Source organism: Labrus bergylta, chromosome 2 (assembly GCF_963930695.1).
Source record: "Labrus bergylta chromosome 2, fLabBer1.1, whole genome shotgun sequence".
Lineage (NCBI taxonomy): Eukaryota > Metazoa > Chordata > Actinopteri > Labriformes > Labridae > Labrus > Labrus bergylta.
In genome coordinates, this window is record NC_089196.1 from 22,908,977 (window position 1) to 22,933,510 (window position 24,534).

Sequence of the window (24,534 nt, forward strand, 5' to 3'; positions counted from 1 at the left end):
AGAACTCGTGCTGCCTTTGCGGGCTTCCCGTGGCTCGTAATTTACGACCATCCAACTTTGTTTATGCTTCTTTGTTCTGTCACAATTTTTTTTTTTGTCCTCTAAAGCGACCCTTTGCAATGTTGAGTGGGAATTTATTTATGCTACAAACGTTGCAGGTATGAATCTAGTTTTTAAAAAGAGACATTTGCGATTTAGGTCGACAGTTGTGTGAATATAGTTGTCCAAGCTTTCTACCGCACGTAAAAGGCACATTCCTATTTTCGGTTGGGATATGTAGTTTTTAGAGGTGATAAAAAAATGGCGAAATCTTCATCAAGACAAGAGTAAAACTAAATATTTACAGTCTGTGGTGTAGGAACATCAAAAGGATGTTTGAATTTTAAATAATACCACAACACTCCCGTCTGTATCCAGTCGTTTGCTTAATTTGAACAGTTTACCTCCTTTATGACAAGACTAGCCTCAGTCTAGAACTACATATTCTGACCGGAAGAAGTGTTTTCTGTGCATGACAGGAGCCGTGAGTATATTAACCAAAGGCGGTACAAAGGGCAAGAAAGAGCCAGACAGCTGGGTACTGAGGTTACAGCGTCACGTTGCTCTGTAAAATGACTTTTAGTTTCAGGTAAAAGTTGAACTGCACAGCTACAGCTCGAGCTGCAGGTAGGCAGAAGTTATCCACTACTGCAGCTGTCCCTCTTGCTTCTCTTTCCCCTGATTATAATTTACAGCTCTGTAATCTAGTGATAGTGTAGAATAGATAATGATGAATGCAGCCTTCTCCAGATTAATTAGTTTGAGTTTCTCTTTTTGTTCCCACTGTACCTGTGGTTGCATAATTATGGAAGTTTGACCCTCATTCACTCAAAGTTAGGAGAGTTGCCAAACAGACATGTTAAACCAAAAGTTATTATTTTAATTATGGGAACATGCTAGACTTAAGTTGTACACATTTGTTTTTGCAAGATGTGCAAGTGTGAAGTTACCTCTTTGCTAAGAAAGACATGTGCAGGTCCTGACTATAAAGGACTAATGCCCAAATTATAAACCAATAAATGTGTGAACTGCACCACAATCACTGATATTTGGTTAGTATTGATGAAAAGAAATTGCCAACATTTTTCCTTGATGCACTATCGATTATGTTAGGATTGGCTTCTTTGCTCTGTTTGTATTTTTTTTTTTACCATTTTGAACTAAAAACTCTGTTGTTTTAAAAAAAAAAAAACTTTAACAGGCTATTCAATTTGTGTTTAAGCGCCAGTCAGTTTTGATGTTGTTTCTTAAAATGTAAGGAAAGGGTCAAGGTGGGGTACATAAAAAAAAAAACAATATTATCATCTATTGTCGTTCCTCGTCGCCACATATTTCACTGCCCTTCTTCTTCTTCTTCTTCTCCGCAACAGATGAGACTTCTTCTCCTTCGATCCGTTTCTACTGTTAGGACTTTATTCTGTCAGAGGCCACCAATCAACCCACAGAGGCAGCGAGGCTTAAGTGGTTTAGCAATGCGTCTGGTGCAGTTTCAAAGACATGGTGATGCAGGAAACATCAGGGTGGGAGTGGAGCTCGGTGAGGGGCTTGGTGTGGTGGATCTGAAGGCGTTCGACCCCTCAATGCCCTCAACGATGAGAGCGCTGCTGGAGCTGGGAGACGAGGGTCTGCAGTGTGCACAGAGGTATACACACATGTAGTCATAACTGGATATCTCCCTTCTTCCTAAATAATCTTCATCTGTTTTTATCGTCTTCATAAATAACTCACAGTGAATCCCTTCTTTCTAACCCAAGTTGTCATGTTTTTCTCCTCCTCTTCCTCAGGGCCTTGTCGTCCGGTCAGTGTGTGCTGGAGCGATCGGACGTCCAGCTGCTGTCTCCTGTGTTGGCTCCAGAGAAGGTGGTGTGTGTGGGTATGAACTACAGAGACCACTGTCTGGAGCAAAACGCCCCCATCCCCAAAGAGCCCATCATCTTCAGCAAATTCCCCAGCGCCATCACCGGGCCGTATGATGACATTCTGCTGCCCTCAGAGAGCCAGGTGAGAACGAAGGCGCTAACTTTATTTATATATCTTTACGAGTGAAAAATAAAAGAGGTGACTTATATGTAGAAATAAAGGGTGAAAGAGGGAGATTTAAAACACTGTGAGAGATTCTTTGTAGGAAGAATTGATGCTTGTCCCAGTAGTTAAATGACTCATCATGGTTTAAGAATGTATGGCATCTATGACAGGTGTGAATTATACGAATCATAATTAACAGGTGTCAGGTAGGCGTACAGCAGTGTACTGTGTGATCTGTGAGGTTCCAACATTTTGGACTAGATGCAGACAGAACTTGTAAGTGGGTGCTCAGCTCAGACGAGTCTGGCATACTGCAAAATAATACATACTACAAACTGCGTTCAATAGTAGTATGTAGATTTTTGAAGCATAATGTGTTAGTTTGAAGGCACCATCATACTTAAAAAAAAAGTAAATTAATTCCATCTTCAATTTCATCACATCCAACACTTAAGACTTGTTTTCACCATCAACTAAAATACATTTGTTTCACACGTGTGGTCAGTGCATTTATGTCCTTTGTGCAATAAAGAGCATTAGTACTAAAACATGAGACCTTACTTTGCCACTCTATAAAAACTTTATGAATCAGTAAGAGTTTGTATTTGGACACTGCTGTGGTACCTCTTGACAATCCCTTCTTAATTTTTTTTATTTTGCGTGTCTGCAGGAGGTGGACTGGGAGGTGGAACTGGCCTTTGTGATTGGACGAAGAGGAAAACACATCAAGGTGAGCATTATACATTAGATCTGAAGGCCATGACACTTTAGTCCTCTTCTGTGACACCACCATGTCGACTCCTCTGGTGGTTCAGGAGGAAGACGCTCTCTCCTATGTGGCGGGGTTCACTGTGGCCAATGACGTCAGTGCGCGGGACTGGCAGATGAAACGCAACGGGAAGCAGTGGCTGCTGGGGAAGACGTTCGACAGCTTCTGTCCTCTTGGCCCTGCATTAGTGACCACTGACGCTGTGAAAGGTCAGAGGGGAAAATACAAATCAAAGCAGCAAATCAAAGCCGAAATAAAAAATTAAAATCTATTAGATAAACTGTAGGTTAAAACATTTAGTTAACCTGTTTTTTTCTCAGCAGTGTAATAATGATAAATAAGTCAAAACAAATACCTTTGGTTAAACGCATTGCTGATTCATGTGGGTGTGACACCTTTCCCATGTCATGACGGTATTGATCCAATGTTTGGAAGATTCAAGATTAACAGGACTGTGCAGAGACAGGCTACTTTATGTTAGACAGATTACACACATGGCTTGATGATAGAACAATGATACTATTCAATCAGTTCTGCATGAATAATCCTAACACTGTTAAATTTAAAAATATATACACAACTATGACAAAAATGTAACCTTTATTTATTTAAAATGGTTACTAAGGTAACAATTGAATATCTGCTACAACAGTATCATCAAACTTTATGAAAGACTTTTAAAGACCTTTGAAATGAAATTAACAATTTAAAATCTCACACCAGCAATTGCATCAGTGTCGTATGTAGTTTAAAGATGTTTTCGTCCTGATAGTCAACAGCCACATTCAAAACAATCACTAAAATTATCTTATCTCAACAGGCAGGAAAACACATTAATATATACTATAACATATATATATATATATATATATAAGTATCTGTTGTTCTAAAGTATGAGTCAATGACAGAGTTATCAACAGTGCTGTTGTGTGTTTCACTCCAGATCCTCACAACCTGGGCGTCCGCTGTCTGGTTAACGGAGACACTGTCCAGAGCAGCAACACGGACCAGATGATCTTCAAAACGGAGGCGCTGGTCGCCTGGGTTTCAAAGCAAGTCCACTCAGTGCACAGATTCTGCTCACATGGATGGTGTCTTTACTTCACAAAGACAGTTTTCTCTCATTATGTGTAGAGAACGTGTACGTTTTTCTGCTTCATTTGCTCTCAAGTTTCCATTTAAGAAATGACGCAAATCAAATTGTGTCAAACAGTCTTCAAAAGGAGCACTGTGTAAGAAAATGACCACTTGGGCGATATTACACGCCTCATCATAAACTTATCCAGCACTTCAGGGACTGGAACTCTTACCCTGAAGTACACTGATCTACTGCAGCTCCCTCTGATCTGATCTGAAATTGTCGGACATTAAATCATCTTATCCCCTCATCTAGTTATGAAAATTATCTTACATAACCATGACTTTCACAGTCATTATTAGTAAGTGCTGATCAAAATGTTATTGCTGTAGGGCACATGCTGTTTCCTGTTCCTAAAGCTGTGTTTGATTCCTGTCAGGTTTGTGACATTGACTCCAGGTGATGTGTTTCTGACGGGGACGCCCCCGGGCGTGGGCGTGTTCAGAAAGCCACCGGTCTTCCTCAAGGTAACTTCAGCCATGAAACTAAGACAGAAGAACTAGTGTGCCCGAGTTCTTACGTCTGTAGTTGTAAAATCAACACTTTACTTTAGCTACAAAATGTAATCTAAGGATTGTATGTCTCCGTTTTAGGACTATTTATAGTATGTTTTTAGAAAGCAGGAAATAGATTCACTTAAATAGAAGTTAAGATATTTAGTGTCTATACTACTTTTTAAACTTCTATAAGATATTGTATTTTAATTAATGCATTGACATTGTCTTACAGAAAGGAGATGTTGTGGAGTGCCAAATAGACCGGATAGGATCCATCGTCAACAAAGTGGTCTAAACTCTGCTGCTGCTGAAAAACACCAGCAGACCGTTCAGGATTAATCAAACTGCACTACTAATCGACTGCTGCTTCACACCGCTGCCCAGATGATTTATCTCTTGTTCCCTGACGGAATGTGTGAAAACCAGCGGCAAATGCATTAAAATATTTGATCCATGACAAAAGTTTTCTTACTGACAATCAGGGAGTAGAAAACATGGCTGAAGTACTCCATAAAACAGTGTAATTGTGTGACTCAACGTGTGGTTTGTGCGGCTCAGCCCTGTTTCCTGAGTCATTGCCAGATTTAAAAATACACCCTGATCAGAAGCCACTTACTCATGCCATACAGCAGGGTGCTGTGAAGCCCCTAACCCTTTTTTTTTTACATGTACTAAATAAAAAGTATTTCTGTACATGTTTAAGATTCTCAGATTAATGCTCTACCAGTTCAGATGATTTAAACTGCCACCTCTCATCAGAAAATGAGCAGATCCCCGGAGATAATAAGAATTCATTAAATAGAAAATGTGGCGTCATCAGAATTGGTCTCTTTTATGTCCTTGGAGAAAATTCTGCTTTATTAATTGGATTTTGGCTTGATTCACGTGAGCTGTTTGCGTCATTTGTTCTTTCTGCTGAACCCTGTGAAGGTGGGGAATCTTTCAACCGAGAGAGACGACTTTTATAAAACTGCAGAACCAAATGGAGCCTTTTCCATTCTGCAGTAGAAGGATGATGTGAATTATTGTTTGACCATTGAGCAGTTTAATGTGTGAAACAATTAGATTGATCACGTTGCTTGACGTGATTTTTTTTTCACAGAATGGAGCAGAATAAATGTCTAAGGTCAATCGGGTACTTTATATTCAAAGGAATTCTTTGAATAAGTTAATTTGAATCACGCAAAATGAAATCACTTCGCCCCCCCACAAGCAGATTTAATTTTACCCTTTAAGAGAAAAAAAGATTATTTTTGCATATTTTGGAAACAAACAACACTAAACCTTTCAAATAGGATGCACACCGCGTCTTATCTGAAAGGCCCTTAACCCTTTAAGATGAACATAATGCAGTCTAATACAACTGTCCTAAGGTATTCCTTCATGAATGAGGGTTGTAATGTGCACTTATGTTGAAACATATTGAAGAAGTGTTGATTCAATGGAGGTTATTGTTTATGGCGCTGCTGGAGTGTGCTGTGTTAAAATGAGAAATGGTGTTCTGAAATATTTAGTCTACCCTCATATTCAAGTAAAGAGAGGGGAAGAAATACAATAATTACCTCACAGTTTAAACAGAGAGGAACGTTTAAGAAGGATTGATTAGAGCTCTGCTGTTATATGCTGCATTCACTTTCAGTTTAGTGTTTATAAAGTTCTGTCTTGGTTTAGCAACAGGGGAGACTTTGAAACAGAAACATGTTTTCAGTATAACGTCTCAGCGTTTAGAGAACAAACACAAAACATCAATACACTGATTAATTATGATGACACAAATCTGCACTGATTAGTCCTAGCCCATTTCCTTTGTGCGGTGCAGTTAGAGACTGGTGTTCATTAACATGTTAAACCCAGGAATGTCTCCCCTGAGTAAAGAATCCTCTCACTTCTCTTCTGTGAAAACACTTCCTGTAAACCTGCTGAAAATAAGTGTTTTTTATGTTTTAGGCTCCAGTGAGAGCTAAACTCAGGAATAGTCTACCCACTGAACGGAGAATGTTTGAACAGTTTTTAACAACCGTATTAAATCAGGGCTGAAGGAGAAACAACATTGTTCCCAAACGTAAAACACAAGCTCACAAATGTCTGTAGCATATTTATACAACCTTCTAATAGAAATTGTTTTTTTATTTATTTATTTTTATCTGTTTTGCATTCTTAACTGCACTGTTTAGATTTTCTTCTCTTTTTTATTTCTATCTGTTACTTCTAAAAGCCTCCCGTGGACACGTGTTGTAAATGAGCATTTGGCTTTGATCACCAAGAACAGTACGTCTGGGACTGTGCACGGTGAAATGTTGCAGCACTGATGTTACTCTATGTATATTGTTCAATAAACAACATGAATAAAATACAGTCAGGCAGTCACAGTACACTCTGTTTAACACAGGGTGGCAGTAGAGTTTCATGTTTACAGAGCGCTGATGAACTACAGCTTTGGTATGTAGTCAGAGGTTCAAGAAAAAGGTCCAGCCGTGCTGAATCTGGACTGCACAAAGAGAGAGTTTGAATTTCAAATTATCAATGCTGACCAGAAAAAAAGCCCTTACTAGGCATTGATTTTTCTCTGCATCTCAGTGTCAGAAGGTTGCACATACAGATTCTCCTGAGGTCTGAGTCAGCACGGAAAGATTTACATTCAGGAGCAGAGCAATGAGCTGGGTGGAAGAGATTAGATCTATGACAGAGCGAGAGAGAGAGAAAGAGAGAGAGAGAGCATAAAATACCGATGTGAACCTCCATTGTCTGAGTGTAAAGAGCCAATTTTACACAAGCACAAGTCCACTCGATGATGAAAGGAGCAAATTATTTTAATATCAGTATAAACATCTGTTAACTTTTACTGATCAACGTAACAAAAAAAGACTCTTAAGCTTACTGCTGACATGACAAACATGACTTCTTGGCCTTCGTGACAACATAAACATGGTCGAAACACAAGCACAATCCTCGCACTGATTACAGGGACTTCATAATCCTTGTCTCCTGTGGCTTTATGCTAATGCTATTGCTAAAGATAAACTTAAAATCAATGTCTCATCACCGAAAAATCAAAATGCAATTAACCTAAAGGCACGAGCGTCTACGGCTCAGCATGCATCTTTTTTTAACATCGAACACGAGTCTCTCTGACACGAACATGGATGAGGTCAGGCTACTGTGATAAAACGGAGCAGAGGCATCGAGTCATGCTGCTCGGTTAAACAAATTAATTGTAGAGGTACTGTGAGATGAAGCCGTGCAGTTTCTGCCTGTTCTCTGACAACTGGAACAAAGCAGTGATACCGAGGAAGACGCCTCCTTCCTGACGCTCCTCTGAAAGGACCTGAAGTAAACATAAACACAGTGCTGTCAGGACGCACCTCCCAGCAATGCTCTTTATTCAGTAACCTTCCTTTAAAGGCAGTGAGTGCAGAGCTTTCCTTGTCTTCAGTGCTTGTTTTCTGCACAAGGCCAAAAAAAGAGACAACACACTGATGAAATAACAGATAATAATAAGACATCTTAAGACAAAAACACTTCAAAAATGAAAAAAGATAAACAAAACTAAAGAAGTAACATAAAAAAACACTGATCCTGCAGCAAGGTCTGATATAATGAGGCAGCCAAACTTCAGACTGAGCACAGTTATATAAACACTTAAAGCACGTTTCCTCTTTGTTCTGACCTGTAGATCTTAGAAATCAAGCTGCCTTTACACTCAGGAGTTTATTAAGCCATCAACTCCTAAAGACAAGCAGGATGACAACTGTTTCAGACTGATAACCTTGATAAGAAAAGCTAATAACCACCTCCTGAGATCTTGGCCAATTTATAGGTCAATGATGCTCTATTTTTAAAAGGCAGTGGTTCCCAACACACAGACTGATGAGGAGACTGATGGGTGCAGATACTGTCGACTTTACTGACTTTAAAGGCTGAGTGGTAAAATGTAAGAGCAGGAAATTGTGTCCAAACACTAATTTATATTATATATTGCTGTTCAGCCTGATTGAGGACCCACGCAGCGCTTCTAACCAACAATGTTCTGTACTGATTTATTTTGTTATAGAAGAATCATAAGGAGTTAGGAGTGCCGTATATTTTAGACTATAACAGGTGTGTTTCTCTTTCTCTCTTAGACAGGTTGAAAACGGACTACGTTGGCCTTTTTTTTTGCTGTCGTCTTCAGTTTACCTTCACTCTGTGTTTTCTAAATTCAAGTTTAAATCCTCGGTTAAATAAGCCTGAGTGGACTATTTAGTAGCATGAAATTTATCAAAAATGACTGAGGAATATTCAAACAAATATCAACTAATGAATCTACTTTCTTTCAAAATTGCCACCTATTTGAACATCAGATAGGGAATCTTTGGGTGTCTCACGATTCGATTTCAATTACGATTCTTAGGGTCACAATTCGATTCAGAATCAGTTTTCGTTTCAAAATTATTCTTGACTCATGATTCAAAGTCTATTTTTGAATTAGTACATACTTCAGAATCTACTCCAGTCATCTGTGAGACTGGCTGAATTTCTTGCTGCTCCATTTCGCTTTCTACTGAGTTAAAGAGCTCGCATTAGCACTTGGCAAGGAGTGACTGATCAGCCAAAAAATAAATGTTTGGAAGTTATGAATCTATTGAAAACTTCAGAAGATAAGAATCTCGTTTTTTACATAAATTTGAATTTTTCCCCCCACCTCTAACATCAGAGATACATTATACATACTATATAGTATAATTAAAATATTAGACTTTCACCATATTTCTAAAGGAATCCTTCTTATTAGTAAGTTCAGGTGTTGCTGAAAGGTGCATACCATCCAGCACATAGCATCACTATGAGGATATCTGATGAATGTAGGTTTGATGCAGACCAGGAGAGAACACCTTCCTACCGTTATTCTTTATGCTTTATGTAAAGTTATGTGGAAGGGAATTACATTTCTGGGCTGTTTTCAGGGTTCTTAAAAAGTGCTCTCATTCAGAAATAGGATCTAACAAAAACTACAAATTCAATAACCTTCAGGTTGTTGTGAGCGCCTTACTCTGATGGATTGTTTTGTGATCAACAAAACCTGGTTCACACTTCAAGTCCATTATCTTCTGTTGACCGCTCCTTACTACAGTGCTGCATCAGGGTGAAGTCTCTGTGATCCGGCACAGATTGCTTTTTTGATCAACTAATGTAAAGTGGATTTAGGCAACAATGTGCTTCTCTAGCACAGTCTATTTGTTGTTTTTATGATCAGAATATAAAATAAAAATCACTTTGGTTGTTTGGTATGGTTAAAAGACAAGGACGTTGTTTTTCTTTGACCACTCTCTCTCAAATGTTTAATTTAAAATCACTGGTGTCCTTGGTCCTTTGAGTTTCTTTTACAGATTGACATTTCTGCCTCAATCCTGATTGGATATGCCTGGCTCAGTTTCTCTCGTTGAATCTGAATCAGTTTGGATTCCACTACTGCCGAGCCTAGGGCTCAAAGTAATTGTTGAAAAACGATGCCAGCAGGTTGCCGCTTCTGAGTGATTTTGGGATTCCAGTTGGATTTAGGCTGACCTGGGAACAGACTCATGTTAACACAGAACTTTTGGGGAGTTGGACCGTGTTTAAATTTCAGTCCTGAGATGAGCTTTAATTCTCCATAGACAGACAAATTTAGAAACACACACACATTCTCACACAAAGGCTGTCACTCACCCCCAGGTCTATTAGTGTTCTAACTGCAGTGTGTGCAGCCTCCTCTGAGCAGCTCTCTGTGAGATACGGCACAAAGGCTCACATGAATCAAAAGAACAGACAGATATCCAATATAGAAAACCAGGTCGGGATAACAGAACAAAGCCACTACTAGTGGGATTGACAGAATGTATTTGACTGTGTGTTATTGAAGGTTTTCATTTGGGTAGTTTTTTGATTGTCTTATGTGTTTTAAAGAAGAGGAGAGCATGTGATGCGAGTGGTAGAGCTGCTGTGTTAGACAGCAGGAAAAGGCAAGGTGACAAGCCTTTAAAGTTTCTAAGGTAAAAGAAACAGAACAGTTCTGTGTGTGCATCTGTGTGTTCAGTGAGGGTTTATGTGAGGTCGAGCTCACCGTAGTTCTGCTTCTTCTCATTTGCCGTCTCAAAAAGATAGGTGTGCACCTGAGCCACAAACTCTGCTTCTGCAGCAGGAAACACAAATACAGCCAATTATTGCAGCCGAAGCAAAGTGAGGAGAGTCTGCTGAGATAGCATGGGGACTTTTCATGGCTCAGTGACATGCTAGCATAAGTGTGTATTTATGACTTGTGAGCATTACAGTTGGTCACCACAAATGACATGAACATCATCATCAGTGCTGTGGTACTCTAAATCATCTTGGTCTCCAGACCGGTCTCGGGACCACTTTTTTAAGGTCTCGTCTCCTAATCTAAAGCATTTTTACTCGGCCTCAGACTGAGCAGACTCTGGATTTTAAATCAAGACCTGTCAAGACCCCCACTGATATTTTTTTGGCTATTTTTCAACGTCATTACTGTGATTACAAGAAAAACACCCCTTTCTAAAAGAATGAATAACTGTTAAGGTCTAAGTGAGTGACACACGTGCTGCACAAGAGATGATGATTTTTCTGTGATATTTATGGTCTTGGTCTTGTCTTGGTCTTGCCCTGTACTGGTCTTTGGACTTGGTCTTGTTCCCTAAATGTCTTGGTCTTGACTTGTCTTGAAGCACTCTAGTCTCAGGAATGTCTTGGTCTTGGTTAGTGTGGCCTTCAATACAACACAAATCATCAGCATTTATTTTTGACTTGAGCTATAGTGGTTCCTTGCTATTAGGTAAAGCTAATAATACATTAATTTTGAAGCGTTTTCACTAAAAAACACACTAAGACTGTAAGACAGAATATCAGGGAAACAGACAACTCAAGACCCATAATGCAACAGTAAACAAGTGGGTCTGTAGCTTAGCTTAAAATATCTCAACAGATCTAAATCAACAACATGTGGTTCAATATTTTTTTTTCTTCTGTCTTTTCAGTTAGCAAATATCACTCAGTGATTTGAGCAAGATATACAGTTTTCATGCCTTTCAGTCCTGACTCTACTTGAAACTTAAGATAAGAAAAGACAGGTCTCATCAAGTTACCACCAAACTGTCTCCTGAAACATTCAGAACATAATACCTGGCAGAGGTGTGTGCAGAAGATCCAGCCCCGTGATTGCCCAGCACAATGCTCTCAGATGACCAGCCAGCATGCTGCAGAGGAAGAAGAGCATCTCTGGACACTGACTCGGCTGGCTTATCTGGAAGAGTAGACCGAGACCAAAGGGGTCAGAGAGGGTTAAACGGTAAGAGGAGGAAAAGGAGGGAGCAGGGAAGGAAAAAAACATTTTCTGCTACAATGAGCACATGTTGAGAAGTGACAGGAAGTTTGAACACAGAACGGATTACAGAAAAAAACAGCAGCAAAATGTAAAAAAATAAATAAAGAACTGCAAAAACAATTGGATGGTTGTCCCATGGTTGAAATCCCAGAGCTGGTTAAGTTTTGTCTTGTTTCTGTTTCCCTCAATGTAAACTTAAACCTGTAAGTCACAGTTACACAATGAACTGCCACAACGTACAGTAGTGCCAAGAGAGTTTAGTCTTCACTCGAGTAGAATGTGAATACACTGGTAATTTATTTTGCTTTCACCTTTTCTCTCTTTAGGAAAACAAATTGTATTTACAGTTATATTTAACGGTCGTTTACTTTTGTGCCCTGAAATCAGTGTTGATTGTTGATGATGGGGCTTTGTATTTTCAATGATAAATAAACGTAACCTCGCACCTTCAAGCACAAAAATAAATCTTTTCTCGGTTTTACGACATTATTTAATCAATATATGATTTGGTGACTCATTTACATAAAATCCTGAAACTTAATCACTGCCTGCTTTCTTTGTCGTGTTTTTCTCGTCTTGTTGTGTTTGTCAGATTGAGTCCCTTCTTGTTTTTTCTCTCGCCTCGGTCTTCTGTTACATAATGTGTTTCATGTTGCCGTGCTCTGCCTGCCTGTGCTCTCTCACTCTGCTTTACATTGTTATGTATAAATTGGCAGCATTTGTACATGTCCCACTTTGCAAGAAGCTGCATTAGCTCTTTAATCATCCACAGCTGCTTCATGTTTTGCTTTCTGTTATTCTAATTATACATGATGTGCTTGTAAGTGGCTAATTTAACATTTGTGCCAGGGACAACAGTTGAGAGTTAACACAACGGCACTAACACTGGAGAATTTACAGTAATGTTGATCAATGAGCACTGTCCCTTAAAACCATTGTCATTTAGAAATGTTATTATAAACAGTTCTGCAGTGTCTATCATTAAATCATCATACGTCATTACCAAACCATACAAGACCATTATTTAAATCTAGCTGCTCACACCAGTAAAGTATACTGGACAGACTGCACAAAGAAAGTGTAAGGACTCTTTTTTTTCCCTCAGCTGATTTCTTGTTCTCCCTAAAAAGATTCCACAAAATGAAGTTAAAGAAACACACATACTAACAATGGAGGGAAATTTTGCACTTTTTTCACTGTGACCTTTTTTTCCTTTGAGCAGTTGCTATGTGGCCAAGGATGCTGATTCAGTCTGTGTTTTAACAATCATTATGTAAATGAGGAGCACTAAACGAACTTCAATGAAAAGAGGAAGTATAAAAAAATTCTGGGGTCATTAGAGGAGTAAAAAAACAGGACATTTTTCAAAAGGGCAAATTATCAGCACCTAAAAACAATGCTGCAGAGGTCTCTCTGCTTTTAAAAATATGTCCTTCTGTCAGTTAAATGTGCAGGTACAAACTATGACAAACATTTCTGAAGGTAAAAATATAAACATAAATATACAGCTCATTTCAGAGCATCAGATGAATAGGTATGGGTGCTGGAGGACAGGAAATAATAAGTGAGAGGAAAACGTTTTCGATTTTCTGATAGAAAGGCCACACCAAGAGTGAGTTGTGTTTGTCTTCTGTGTCCCCCCCCCCCTCCCCATTTAAACTGTAGTCCTTTCTCAGAACACTGAGTTTCTTTTTTATGTAATGCTTTACAAACTTTTCTTCTAACACTTTTAAGTGTATTTCCCAATATACGAGTTACTAAAGCTTCAATATGTACCTATAGATCCTCCCCCTTCAGCTCTGACAAACAATCGTTGCTGGTCGATGTAAAAGGCATCACACCAGTGAGTCAGCATGGACGTATTGCTGAAGCCATTAGATTGAATAACTCACTGCAAAATACAGAGAGACTCTCCCGGGGTTGTTAGGCTTTGGATGAAGTTATTTGCAAAGGGCTTGAATATAACTTTACCTTGTTTGTAGAGCTGACTCTTGGAGAAATGCACAACAAATTCTGATGTACCTCTACTGTCCTGTACCTGTGCAAATGGCAATAAACATCTAATCCAATCTAAACAAATTTGATCTAATCTCATAGACATTCACTTACAGTATTTGTTAAGGTCTCACACTTCAGCCGTTAACTGTGGTTCATATACAACTATATCCAAGTTAACGTATAGAGCTTGCCTCGCTGAGGATTTATATGAATAAATAACTAAACATGAAAAAAAAAACACAAAACAAAAACAGCCTTTTGAAAAAGAAAGGTCTACATCTCAGTAAACAAAATAAAGCTTACTGTACTATATGCCCCACAAGACCGGATTCATGCCAGACTTCTTTGTGAGACCACCTGAAGTGAATTCACTGTAGTCAGGCTAACTGAAAACAAGCAGAGGAGGAGGAGGTTTGGGAACATCCTCCATTGTTTGGTATGGAGGTGTTTGCTATCCTTGTTCAGCAGCAGAGCTTAGGGCGTTGGAGCAGGTGCAGCGGGAGAAGAAGACGGAGAAAAATGGAATGAGAATGTTAAAAGATAGTACTTGAAAAGACTAAAAAATGTAAAACAACATTGAGGCTCTTCTTCTGTGGGGAAATATAGAAAGTCAACCTGCTGGCAGCACAGGCAGCAGAAGAAAGTCTTTTTTGAAGGTTTCTGTATTATTTACTGAATCTGGAGAAAGTGTTTCTCTATAGCAATTAGGAAATGACATAATTCAGAGGAAGCCTAATGGTTTCAAATCTGATCTGTGATGGATATTAAAGCACTTTATTGTCAATACAATGTAAAACACAAAGTGTCTGAGAAAACGTACACACCTAAAGTTGATTCATTTCAAATGTGTGTGTATCTTACAACCAGGGTAAGAATATTGTGTCGAGTCGTCTGTGAATTTGGATCAACCACCCCTGCTCTTACTCCGGGCATCTTTGGGTTAAATCATGACTGAAGATCTGTAGTTTCTTCAAAACATCCACACTTTTGGAGACTGTAGATCATTAAAAAAATGGAGAAGATTGTATCGTTTTAACACACTGGTACCGAAGTTTGTGCACATTTCACCCTTTGTGAGTGCTTTTAGGGTTCCATGCTATCTTTCGGTCTCATGTGCACAGGCTGAGCACCCACAAAAGCAGTGCGATCCTTGTGTTGATCACGCTCAGAATTGAACGGTCTGTCAAAGGATTTGAATTCACTGATAATGACAAAAAAAGCTCTTTAATGATTGATTGATCAATGAGCTGTTTGTCCATCCTTCTTTCTTGATCTAGTTTGAGTTTCATGTGTGTTGTCAGGACTCTTAAGGCCTCAAAGTCACTTTGCAGTGTTTGTGACTGCTACACTTTGAGGCCTGTCTGTCTGGTCCCTTTGGAAGGTGGTAAGCAGCCTTTTGTTGACTTGACAAATCATATATAACAATCATGACAGGTAGGGCTTCTTTTAAAGCTGACACATACGGCTAATTGGAATTCTAACTAGATAACTCAACGGTGGAAGGAGCTTTTGTAATGGAGATTTACTAACTTCAAAGTTCTTTTTCATGTGCTGTTAATCTTGTATGTGCCCTGTAGGCAGGCATCTATGGTGCCATGGTTTAGAGGTCAGGCCAGCATGGAACATATTCACCTTCATATAACCTCTGGTGCTTCTTTAAAGTGTGATGTTAGAAGCCAGACAGTTGTGCTTTATTGTACCTTGAAGGAACGCAGGTCCTGCTCCTCACAGTCAGAGTCGCTGTGATATGGGTCGTCCGTGGTGGTCCAGGACAGAGCACCCTCCCTCTTCCAGAAATCACAGATGGGAACATCCCGGGGAATCTACACAAGATGGCAGGTACAGCAGTCAGCAAAATGACTGTTTGTCTTTCTGTCAGGCAAGGTTAGGATTACAGATTACAATGGCAAAATCAAATTTGACTCCTTACTAGACACAACATACAGTTAACATTGAATTAAAAAGGAAACAAACTTTATATGTATTGGCTGAATTTCTGTCACAAATGACCTTGTAGTACCGCCATTCATTTACCTTTAATTATTTATTGGCTCTGTTCTATTTTGTACATCTGTTTTTTAGAGTTAAGGAGCTAAACAAGTTATGAACACTGGCATTAGATAAAAGGATCAAATGATATCATGACGAATGATGCTAAACAATAACTTGTTAAATGTGAATCTCGTTGAAAAGGATCATAAATATTTTCACATGACTATCATGAAGAAGCTTTTCAATGTTTGTATGTAATGTTTTAACCGTTCATTGATGACCTATCTTATCTGTGATGTATACAAATGTTTGTGAGTAGTAACACAGAACACCAAAGGTAAAGTGATTTCATGATGTTTGTAGCATATCTTGAAGATAACCAGGAACAATATTGTGATTATTTTAGAAAGCATAATGGAGGCTTAAGATGTTCACTTGTTTGATGCCTGATTTTTGTATCATAACTCTCTTAGTTAAAAATCAGAAGCTAAATTTCAACATAATTCATTCATTATATTTGGTTACTTTTTGTTTGCATGATAAATGTAATATTTCCTCTGTTTAAGTGTTTCTGCTGTTTGGTGATAATAAGGTAGTGTGTGTTGGGTTTTAGTGCTTTTTTAGAAAGCTGACGAGAGATGTAAAAGAGAAAGTAGCAGCCAAGACTCAGTTTACAGTTTAAGAATCCCAGTAATTAATAATGAACCTGGGCTTTTAATCACTACATTTATGAAACATGGCAGAAATAAAGGGAATTCCTTAGTTAATAGCAGTGAAGCTTAAAGTTGTAATATGTAGAATTTTACATAATTTATCCTTAAGAAATCCTTAATTTTATAGAAATAACAGTCCTTATTGTTGCTATATAAGGAAGCAGAAACTGCTACTGAAAGCTGCTGTACAGTTGCTGTATGTGCTACTGTGATAGGAGTGTCATGTTAATTATACATGGATACAACAGCTTGTCATTAAACATATTCTCTTCTTCAGGTCGGTTTCAGCCTTTCCTCATGACTACGGTCAATTTGGAGTTCACTTCCATTGGGGGGAAGGGCTGGAGAAGCAGAGAGAATCGCTCCCATGATTCCTCTCCAGCCTCGACATTATCTTTGTTATTGTTTATATTGAGATCCCCCTGGCTCTAAAGTTACATTCTGTGCGTTTAATATACCCATAGTAAATGAAGGTCAAATTAGAGTTTACCTGGGGCATTTACTTCCTAAAACTGTACAGCTGAAACATTTAAAACCATTAAGACAGACAAACACAACCAGGTTATCTAAAATAAAGTCGTAGCTAAATGAGGCAATCATTGGATCACTTGATTTATATAATATTTAGTCATCAGGCAAAGGTTTTTAAAATTCACTGTCAGTGAAAAGAACTCTCATTGTTTACATGATTAATGAGAAATTACATGAAGGAATTTCGATCTGATAACATAAGACCTCATCCGGAATTACACCAAGCTTGTTTTCCTCACCAAGTACTGAGATTTATTCATAACAAATTAAATGTTCTATAAGAAGCGATCAAGGTCTCTGCAGGTGAAAGGCCGATGCTGTAGATTTGTACAAAATGAACTGAACACGAAGCCAAACAGCAGTGTATTAAATAATGCAAAGTTTCAGTCTTTAGAAAAGTGTAAACTTATCTTACTTCTTCCATGATCAGGATTCCACAGCGCACCAGACTGTCAACGGCATCCAGAGCAAAGCTTTGGGATGACTGACAGGGCTGAGGGGAGGAAGACAAAGGAGAGAAAGAGGAAGAAGAGAAAGAAAGAGAGAGCATTGACAAGATAGACAGATAGATAGAAAGAAAGAGAACACAAAGGAGAGAGAGAGAAAGTGAGAGAGAGAGGGAGAGAGAGAAAGATGACAAGATTGAGAGCAAAAAAAGAGCATTGATTAGACAGAAAGAGAGAATGGAGTGAGAGGAGAGAGAGCGAAGCAGAGGGAAAGAAAGAATGCAGGAAAGAGAGCAAAAGTTAGAGGAACATTTGTAAGAAAAAGAGAAAAGGAGAGACAAAGCAAGAGACAGAGAGAGAGAGAGAGAGAGAGAGAGAGAGAGAGAGAGATAGAGAGAGAGAGAGAGTGCAGTAAAGAGAGAGAGAGAGGGTAGTAAAGAGAGAGAGGGAGAAAGGAGATAATTCTGTTTTCAGTGATTGCTATGACAAATGTTGACACGTTGTCATGCTTGAAGAGAATCAAGCTCTGTCGAAAATGTAAATATGTAATGAAATCTGTAACGGTACAGCTTTCATTTTAATTAATTGCTACTTGTTTCCTGCTTTATGTTGTTTCTTCTAATATTTTGTGTAACCAACAAAGCATTAGTCAATATTGATAATTTTCTAAACTGCTGTCAATTCAGGTTATAATCTGTTGTGCCAATGAAGCTTATTTGAATTGGAAATTGGAAGAAAGCGAGCAACAAATCAAGACAGAGAATTACACTTAGAGAGGAATACATTGAAGAAGCTTTGCATAGAAAGATGGAGTCATTCTTTGTAATGCTTTCCAAGGACATTTTTGCCAGAGTACTACAGAGCTTTACATAAAAAAGTACATAATACTCCAGAGCATGACTGTATGAAATTCAGTGATAAACTAATACCTATACACCTAGCACCTACATGTACGACAGTTACTGGGTTCTTCTGTTGAGAGAAGGAGCGTGTGCTGCCATAGATGACCCGTTTCTAGATCAGGATCCGTATCTACAACCAGATGAGTGTGGTGTAGAGATGGGTTGGAGAGGGTGTCTGACGTCATGTGCTTCGTGGTGTGTGTGCTCTGCATCTAATGGCTTTCCTGTTGAGCCTGGAAAGGTAAGGAGCTGAGGGTCTTAAGGTTTAAGGTCAGTATGAGTTTGTTCCTAGTGAAGGCAGTTAACACAGTGAAGAAACAGGAGCAACAGTAGAGAACGATTAGACTTTTGCAGGCAGCAGGTTAAAGCGTTTTGAGTTGGAGGACAAGACTGAAAAAAAAAGGAGGGAACGAGAGAGGGAATAGGTGTGCTGAATTATGAAGCAAGGTTAGATGCACGAACAGCTTCGTCCCATCACATATCTGAGCAGACAGCTGACAGAGAGTATAAGGTGTGAAGTAGAGATGCAGTGGAGATCAGAGGAGGAGAAAGAGGGACGGCTGGCAGGAGGGTGAGAAACCAATGCAAACAGAGGAGACAAGAAAGAGCAGCTGCCGAAATGAAAGGTGGGCAAACAGAGAGAGGAATAGTATTTGTGGCTCCGATACGGACCCCTTAAAGTCAGTCTGATGGAGCACGTTCACAAACGCACACAGACACACAAACACATGCACACAATTTCAAACCTCTCTCTACCAGAGATAAAGGCAGCAGAGCAGGATGAATGGCTGTTCAGCTCCATTAAACATCCATTGAACGAGACCCACATTGTGTGTGTGTGTGTGTGTGTGTGTGTGCGTGCGTGCGTGCGTGCGAACGTGCGTGCAATATGAATTGAAACTCACTGGCATGAAGCCTGGAGGAAGGAGATGGCAGAGCTGCAGGGCTCTCTCATTCAGCTCGGACTGGCAGAGCGCCACATCGAACTCCATGTCACCTTTCAGCTCCTCTCCGTCCACGCCGTCGCTCCTCACCCTGCTGCTGACGCCACTGCAGGCCACGTCGCACAGCATGGCAGACACCGCACATGCTAGGAATCGAAACAAGATGGACTTAAAGTGTTTGCTCATAAATGTTTTGAGAACACTGGTGTTTGGTATTATAAGTAAACAGGTTTTGTTTTGTATGCTAGCACAATATCTCAAAATGGACACAGCTGGACCAGCACTGGGGATGTGATGATGAATATAATCTTGGATTTAGCCATTGACACAAATTGTATCTCTTTATTTAGACTTTTTATCCCTGTTTTGCTGTTTTCATGTGCTGGTGGGAAAGTCTTGACATCAAGATGGTTTGTGTCCTTAAACAGCTTTCCTTCACACTCATACATTTAAATCGTGGGGACGAGAAAAATGTGCTGCTATATCAGGGATCATATTCCTCACATATGTTTCAAAACTGACATGCATCTTTGCTTCATTTTGTGTAGTTTGTGATCCTTTGCTGGTCTTTTCTGTAAACATGGTATCTACTGTTTTTTGTTGTTGTACAGGAATCCCTCCTTTGTTGCTTTTCCTGCTGGTTCTTTTTTCTTTCCCAGTTAAAATGTTTTTCTTTTGTTAGGGATTGTCCTTATTGAATCAGTGGTCTAAGGATTGAAGGTGTTGAAGCTGCTCTACAGATTGTAAAGCCCTCTGAATCTTAGTGTAATTTTAGCGATTAAAATAGAAATATAATCGACCTACACTAGAAAATAAAAAGATTAAATCTATTTTCATCACTTGATGTTAGCAGTTGGTATTAATCTACTACACAGGCCCGATGCAGCCGGGAGCCCACCAGCTTTACTAACTCTACAACCAAAGAAACCAATGATAATATAATGAACCACGCTGGCAAAGTAGCTTATTGTACATCAACACAAACCGCAATGTACTTTCTCCAACAACAAAGCTTTTTATTGGGCTACAGTATCTATGGCTTCAGCCCAGTCTGCCATTTATTGTAATATCCATGAGATTTTTGTCAAGAGAAAAAGGATTAGCAAAGACTTGAGGAGGATTTGTGATCTTGGCTTACTAACATTAGATGATAACCATGAATACTACACATATGTAGCATATTGTTTCCAACCCTGTCGGCAGAAATGAATGATACTGAGTTGAAAAAAATGGTGTTTATTGCCAATATCTTTTAAATGATTACTTTCTGCTGTATTTGCATTTGGCAGAGTCCGGGGAAATCATTCTTAGGAGTAATTACATTTAAAATATAAATTGCAGATCTGTTACAGGAGATTAATTCTGGTCTTTTGCATTAAAGTCTGATTCATAATACTCCCATCAGCTATCCACACCCTTACTTTCTGCCTGGTGAGATCCAGGGAAACTCCTTCCTGCATAATGTGTTGGTATGGGCTGTAAATGGTGAAGTGCAGAATAAACATCTAATACATTTATTCCCAGGAATATCTGGGCTGAGAATCTACATGCTGGAAGACGATCTAGTATCCAGGACTCTAAAAGCAGCTAGTTAGAAGAACTCCACAAATGTGCTTCTTTTATTGTCAAATGAAACACAGTAAAAAGCAGCAAATAGCCAGCAGGTCTGCATTTACATTGCAGTTAATGCAATGACTAAGCATTAAACTATGTAGCTTTGAAGATGCTACAAGCTGCTGCTGAATCTATTGCATATGATGCCACTCACAAAGCAATAAAATGAATGCTTTATTGATCTCAGAGTGAGTCTATGTTTTTCTCAGAGACACATCAGCAGGCAGCTCTGATACACAGAATTTACAAAATGGCATCAACCATAAACATTATGATGCTTGTGTTAGATAGCTGTTTTCAGTTTGTGTTTGTGTATTGTATCAGTCTTAATCAAATAATCTTGACTAAATAAACTTGCAACCCAGTGTCTGTAACACACGAGATGATTAATCACATAAAAGCCTCACACACTCTAAACAACACAAATAAACTGAATTCAAATAACAGCCAGGACAACTTTACAATCTCTCAGTGGAGTGTACGACTCTCTCATTTTGATTTTGTTGTAAAGCAGCCACAGTCCTAAACTGGCACAATAAAGTTTTAAAGTCAGCTTCGTTCACTTTAAGCCCTGCTCGGGATGTTTTGTATCTAGGCAACTTAGAAAGCATGGCTTTTGTATGTTCAAACCCTGCCCGTCAGTGATTACGATATGACCTTTTCATCTAACTCTCAGTGGTGGCTGCAATTAGTTGTCGAATGACATGGAAAACTGCAGCATACAGCATGGATGGGCGAAGGAGAATCAGAGGTTTGTGGTCTTGTGATATGCATGTGCTTTGTCTTGTGGGAAGAACATGCTTGAAGTTAATAAAATAGGTTATCATCAGGAGGAGACTGTTTCTTTGAGAAGCACAGACACAGTCACAGACAGTCTCCACCCAGACATCATCTTTTTCAGGGTCCTCCCTCTGACAGAACATGGAGTTCAGTAGTAGGCTGGACATAATGCCTTAAATAGAATTTCTTCTCAATAGCCATGCAACAAAAAATAAACACACTAAATTGAGTCTAACTGTGGAATTGCATACTGTATGTTTCTCCTCTGCACTCATGCCCTCTCAGTATGAACTGATTTTGTGTGTGGTGTATTGTAACAGCTATATAATCAGTACCAACAATAATTCCAACAAACAGGCGGTGTGGTAACAAAATAACAAGCTTGACATTTGAGAAGATAAATGTGAGTTTTTCAGTTGATATTTAGGTGCCTGACTATCATAAATGATTCAATTGTTACTGGAGCTGCACTTTATTTATCGTCTCTACACCTCACACATTTACTTAAAAGGAAATCAGAAGACCATAACAGACAGCAGTGACAGAAGACAGTTGAGGCCAGTGTAAAAGCAGAACTGCCACTGATGACCTTTGCTCAAATAATTTCTCTTCATGTTGAGGGTAGAACACTCTGCTACAGACCCTGACACTACTAGAAGTTTGGCATGACTGAGACTCTCAGAATATTAAGTACTTTAACTTAAAAAATGTCACATCTCAAACTGATTTTCTGTAACTGACGTGCCAACAGCCAGAGCTACAGCCAAGGCCTCCTACGAGAAATAAAGTTCCTCTAGAACACAGGGTCTCAAAATGATATTTAGGCTTAAATGTTAAAGGGAAAAAAAACAGACAGCTTCACAAAATACAAGCATGAAAAGTCACTCACCGCCAACAGCTTCCAAAATAAAGGTGTGTGTGACAATCTGGGCCTGGACGGTGAGGTGAAATGTGGCAGCAAGAGAAGGACGGGGCACAATAAAAGGGTCTTTCCTAAAAGGAGAGGAGGGAGACACAGACTCAAAGAAAGAAAAGGCAGTAATGGAAGTTTCACTGAAGGGGAAATTGGATTTTTGATAAGCAACAGAGTCTTGCTGCATAGAGCTTATCAGTGCCTTTTTGTTTTTCTTTTGACGGACAGAACACCAACCTAGACGGCACTGCAGCTATGATGAGATGAGGGGCGAGAAGAGAGAGGGAGTAGTGGACAACCTTGACTAAACTCCCCCCGAAACCGACGTCTTTGTTCCTGAACAAGAGCTCCTCGGTGAGCCAGACTACATCACGACACAGCAGAGATACACTAACACCCTGCGGAGGAGAGAGATGCAGAAGTTTTGTCCCCGATTCAGACGTGAGCATTAACCATCTGGTGACAAAGTGAGAGACTGGTGGGTATGACTCAGGAAATCACTGTCAGACTCTGATAACCAAGCATGAAAACCAATTCTGTTTATGTGCCTCTTGGACTATTGATGGATCCTAAGAGGCACAGGGACAGATTTCAACACTGAAAGCATTGAGGGGGAAATTTTCCCAGACAACACACAAATGCCAGTATGATGGATGTACCTTGCGGTGTTTGTAAAGCAGAAGACTGGACACCAGACTGGTGGACATCGCAGCCATGCAAGAGGTGGCAGCTGGAAATAAAGCAAACACAAACACAACACGTACATAAACAATACATAGACAATGCAGAACACTATGCACATGATTCCAACATATAATAAAGATTTCATTGCAGGGGAACACAATCCTGGACCTACAGAAAATGAGGTGGAGGACGATGGCGATGCTGAGGTCTCTCTCTGAATGAGTTGATTCCTTGATTTCAGAAGGCAGGAGCCACAACATCCTCCTCCTCCCGAACACACTGTCAGTTCTTCAAAGACAAAGCGAGATGAGGACAGAAGGTTGAATTCAAAGAAAGACGAGTTATCTCAGGGGACTTTCACCTGTTATGGTTACATTCTTTAAGCTTTTCTTGATATCAGATTCCATTGTTAATACCATTTATGGAGGGTCAGGAAATATCTCTTTTTAAAGATGATTTCAAGCTGTTTGAGTCTTAATTTGATTGTGAAAGCGTAAGAGAGAGGGGAAATGTGGTTAAGAAAAAGAGGACAACAAGCAGAGAGAACTCAGCTTAGCTCTACCAGCAGAGACACCGGGTCTTCAAAGTCATGTTATGGACAGTATAAAGTCTAGGATTATTTCTCTATTGGCTCCAGTCCCTGACAACCGTCATGCAAGTGGATGGATGAAGTGATGGATGAACTTGTCACAAAGTTCTCATGTTGCCAGTCCCCTGCTAGCTTCAAGCTGCTTTCACGTGCATCAGGGTATTACAGGAAACCATTCATACGTTTTAAACCATACAATGTTTTGTATGCTGCCTCTCCTTTTACTTTTTGCTTCCTTTACACCACATAACTGTGTTACTGCTGATGTGAACTGATTATCCTGCTTCACTTTCAAAGGTTACAAGGACCAAACAAAGGTTAAAATCTTCAAAAATAACTGGACCAATCTGTCCATACTTGCTGGTAAAATAAAAGAAGCATGTTGCTCAAAAAGTATTTGAGAGGCACTGAAAGATGCTTTCAAAATATCTTTTGAGTTTGCTGCGTGACCACAAAGAATGCATTTGATAACAGATTATTTTACCGAACCAGTAATTAAACATATTTTACCGACTGCAAGCAGGTAAAACATAATTTTAAAAAACTGTACAACTTTCCCTGGCAACTCTCTATACTCTCAAGTCTTAAACCAGTTTAAATCCTAAT

At 39.3% G+C, this 24,534-nt stretch overlaps 2 protein-coding genes across 4 annotated transcripts in view; one reads left to right on the forward strand and one right to left on the reverse strand.

Moving 5' to 3' along the window:
• Positions 1-297: 297 nt before the first annotated feature.
• fahd2a (fumarylacetoacetate hydrolase domain containing 2A) lies at positions 298-5,161 on the forward strand. Of its 2 annotated transcripts, none has more exons than XM_020647432.3 (8): positions 298-523; positions 1,410-1,681; positions 1,824-2,040; positions 2,735-2,794; positions 2,880-3,042; positions 3,777-3,885; positions 4,351-4,438; positions 4,701-5,161. In XM_020647432.3, the coding sequence occupies exons 1-8, from the start codon at positions 512-514 to the stop codon at positions 4,761-4,763; spliced, it is 984 nt and encodes a 327-aa protein (XP_020503088.1). In that variant the 5' UTR covers positions 298-511; the 3' UTR covers positions 4,764-5,161. The 2 variants fall into 2 exon arrangements, with proteins under 2 accessions (XP_020503088.1, XP_020503089.1); XM_020647433.3 differs by lacking the exon at positions 298-523 and adding an exon at positions 530-666.
• A 2,099-nt stretch (positions 5,162-7,260) lies between these two features.
• The window catches only part of gpat2 (glycerol-3-phosphate acyltransferase 2, mitochondrial), a 143,838-nt gene continuing 126,564 nt past the window's right edge, over positions 7,261-24,534 (reverse strand). For both annotated transcript variants that reach the window (XM_065949328.1, XM_020647470.3), the window contains exons 14-24: positions 23,512-23,627; positions 23,315-23,385; positions 22,893-23,053; positions 22,632-22,735; positions 19,310-19,494; positions 17,472-17,549; positions 15,521-15,643; positions 11,621-11,741; positions 10,548-10,616; positions 10,154-10,209; positions 7,261-7,793 (exon numbers count right to left, since the gene is read on the reverse strand). In XM_065949328.1, the coding sequence (XP_065805400.1) occupies positions 7,677-7,793; positions 10,154-10,209; positions 10,548-10,616; positions 11,621-11,741; positions 15,521-15,643; positions 17,472-17,549; positions 19,310-19,494; positions 22,632-22,735; positions 22,893-23,053; positions 23,315-23,385; positions 23,512-23,627 (1,201 nt within the window). In that variant the 3' untranslated portion in view covers positions 7,261-7,676. The remainder of the gene's footprint in view (positions 7,794-10,153; positions 10,210-10,547; positions 10,617-11,620; positions 11,742-15,520; positions 15,644-17,471; positions 17,550-19,309; positions 19,495-22,631; positions 22,736-22,892; positions 23,054-23,314; positions 23,386-23,511; positions 23,628-24,534) is intronic.

Excerpts from the sequence above, each read along its gene's own strand:
- fahd2a (XM_020647432.3), top strand. Across the intron at positions 3,043-3,776 it reads GACCACTGACGCTGTGAAAG|ATCCTCACAACCTGGGCGTC; the intron begins GTCAGAGGGGAA and ends GTTTCACTCCAG. Across the intron at positions 3,886-4,350 it reads CTGGTCGCCTGGGTTTCAAA|GTTTGTGACATTGACTCCAG; the intron begins GCAAGTCCACTC and ends GATTCCTGTCAG.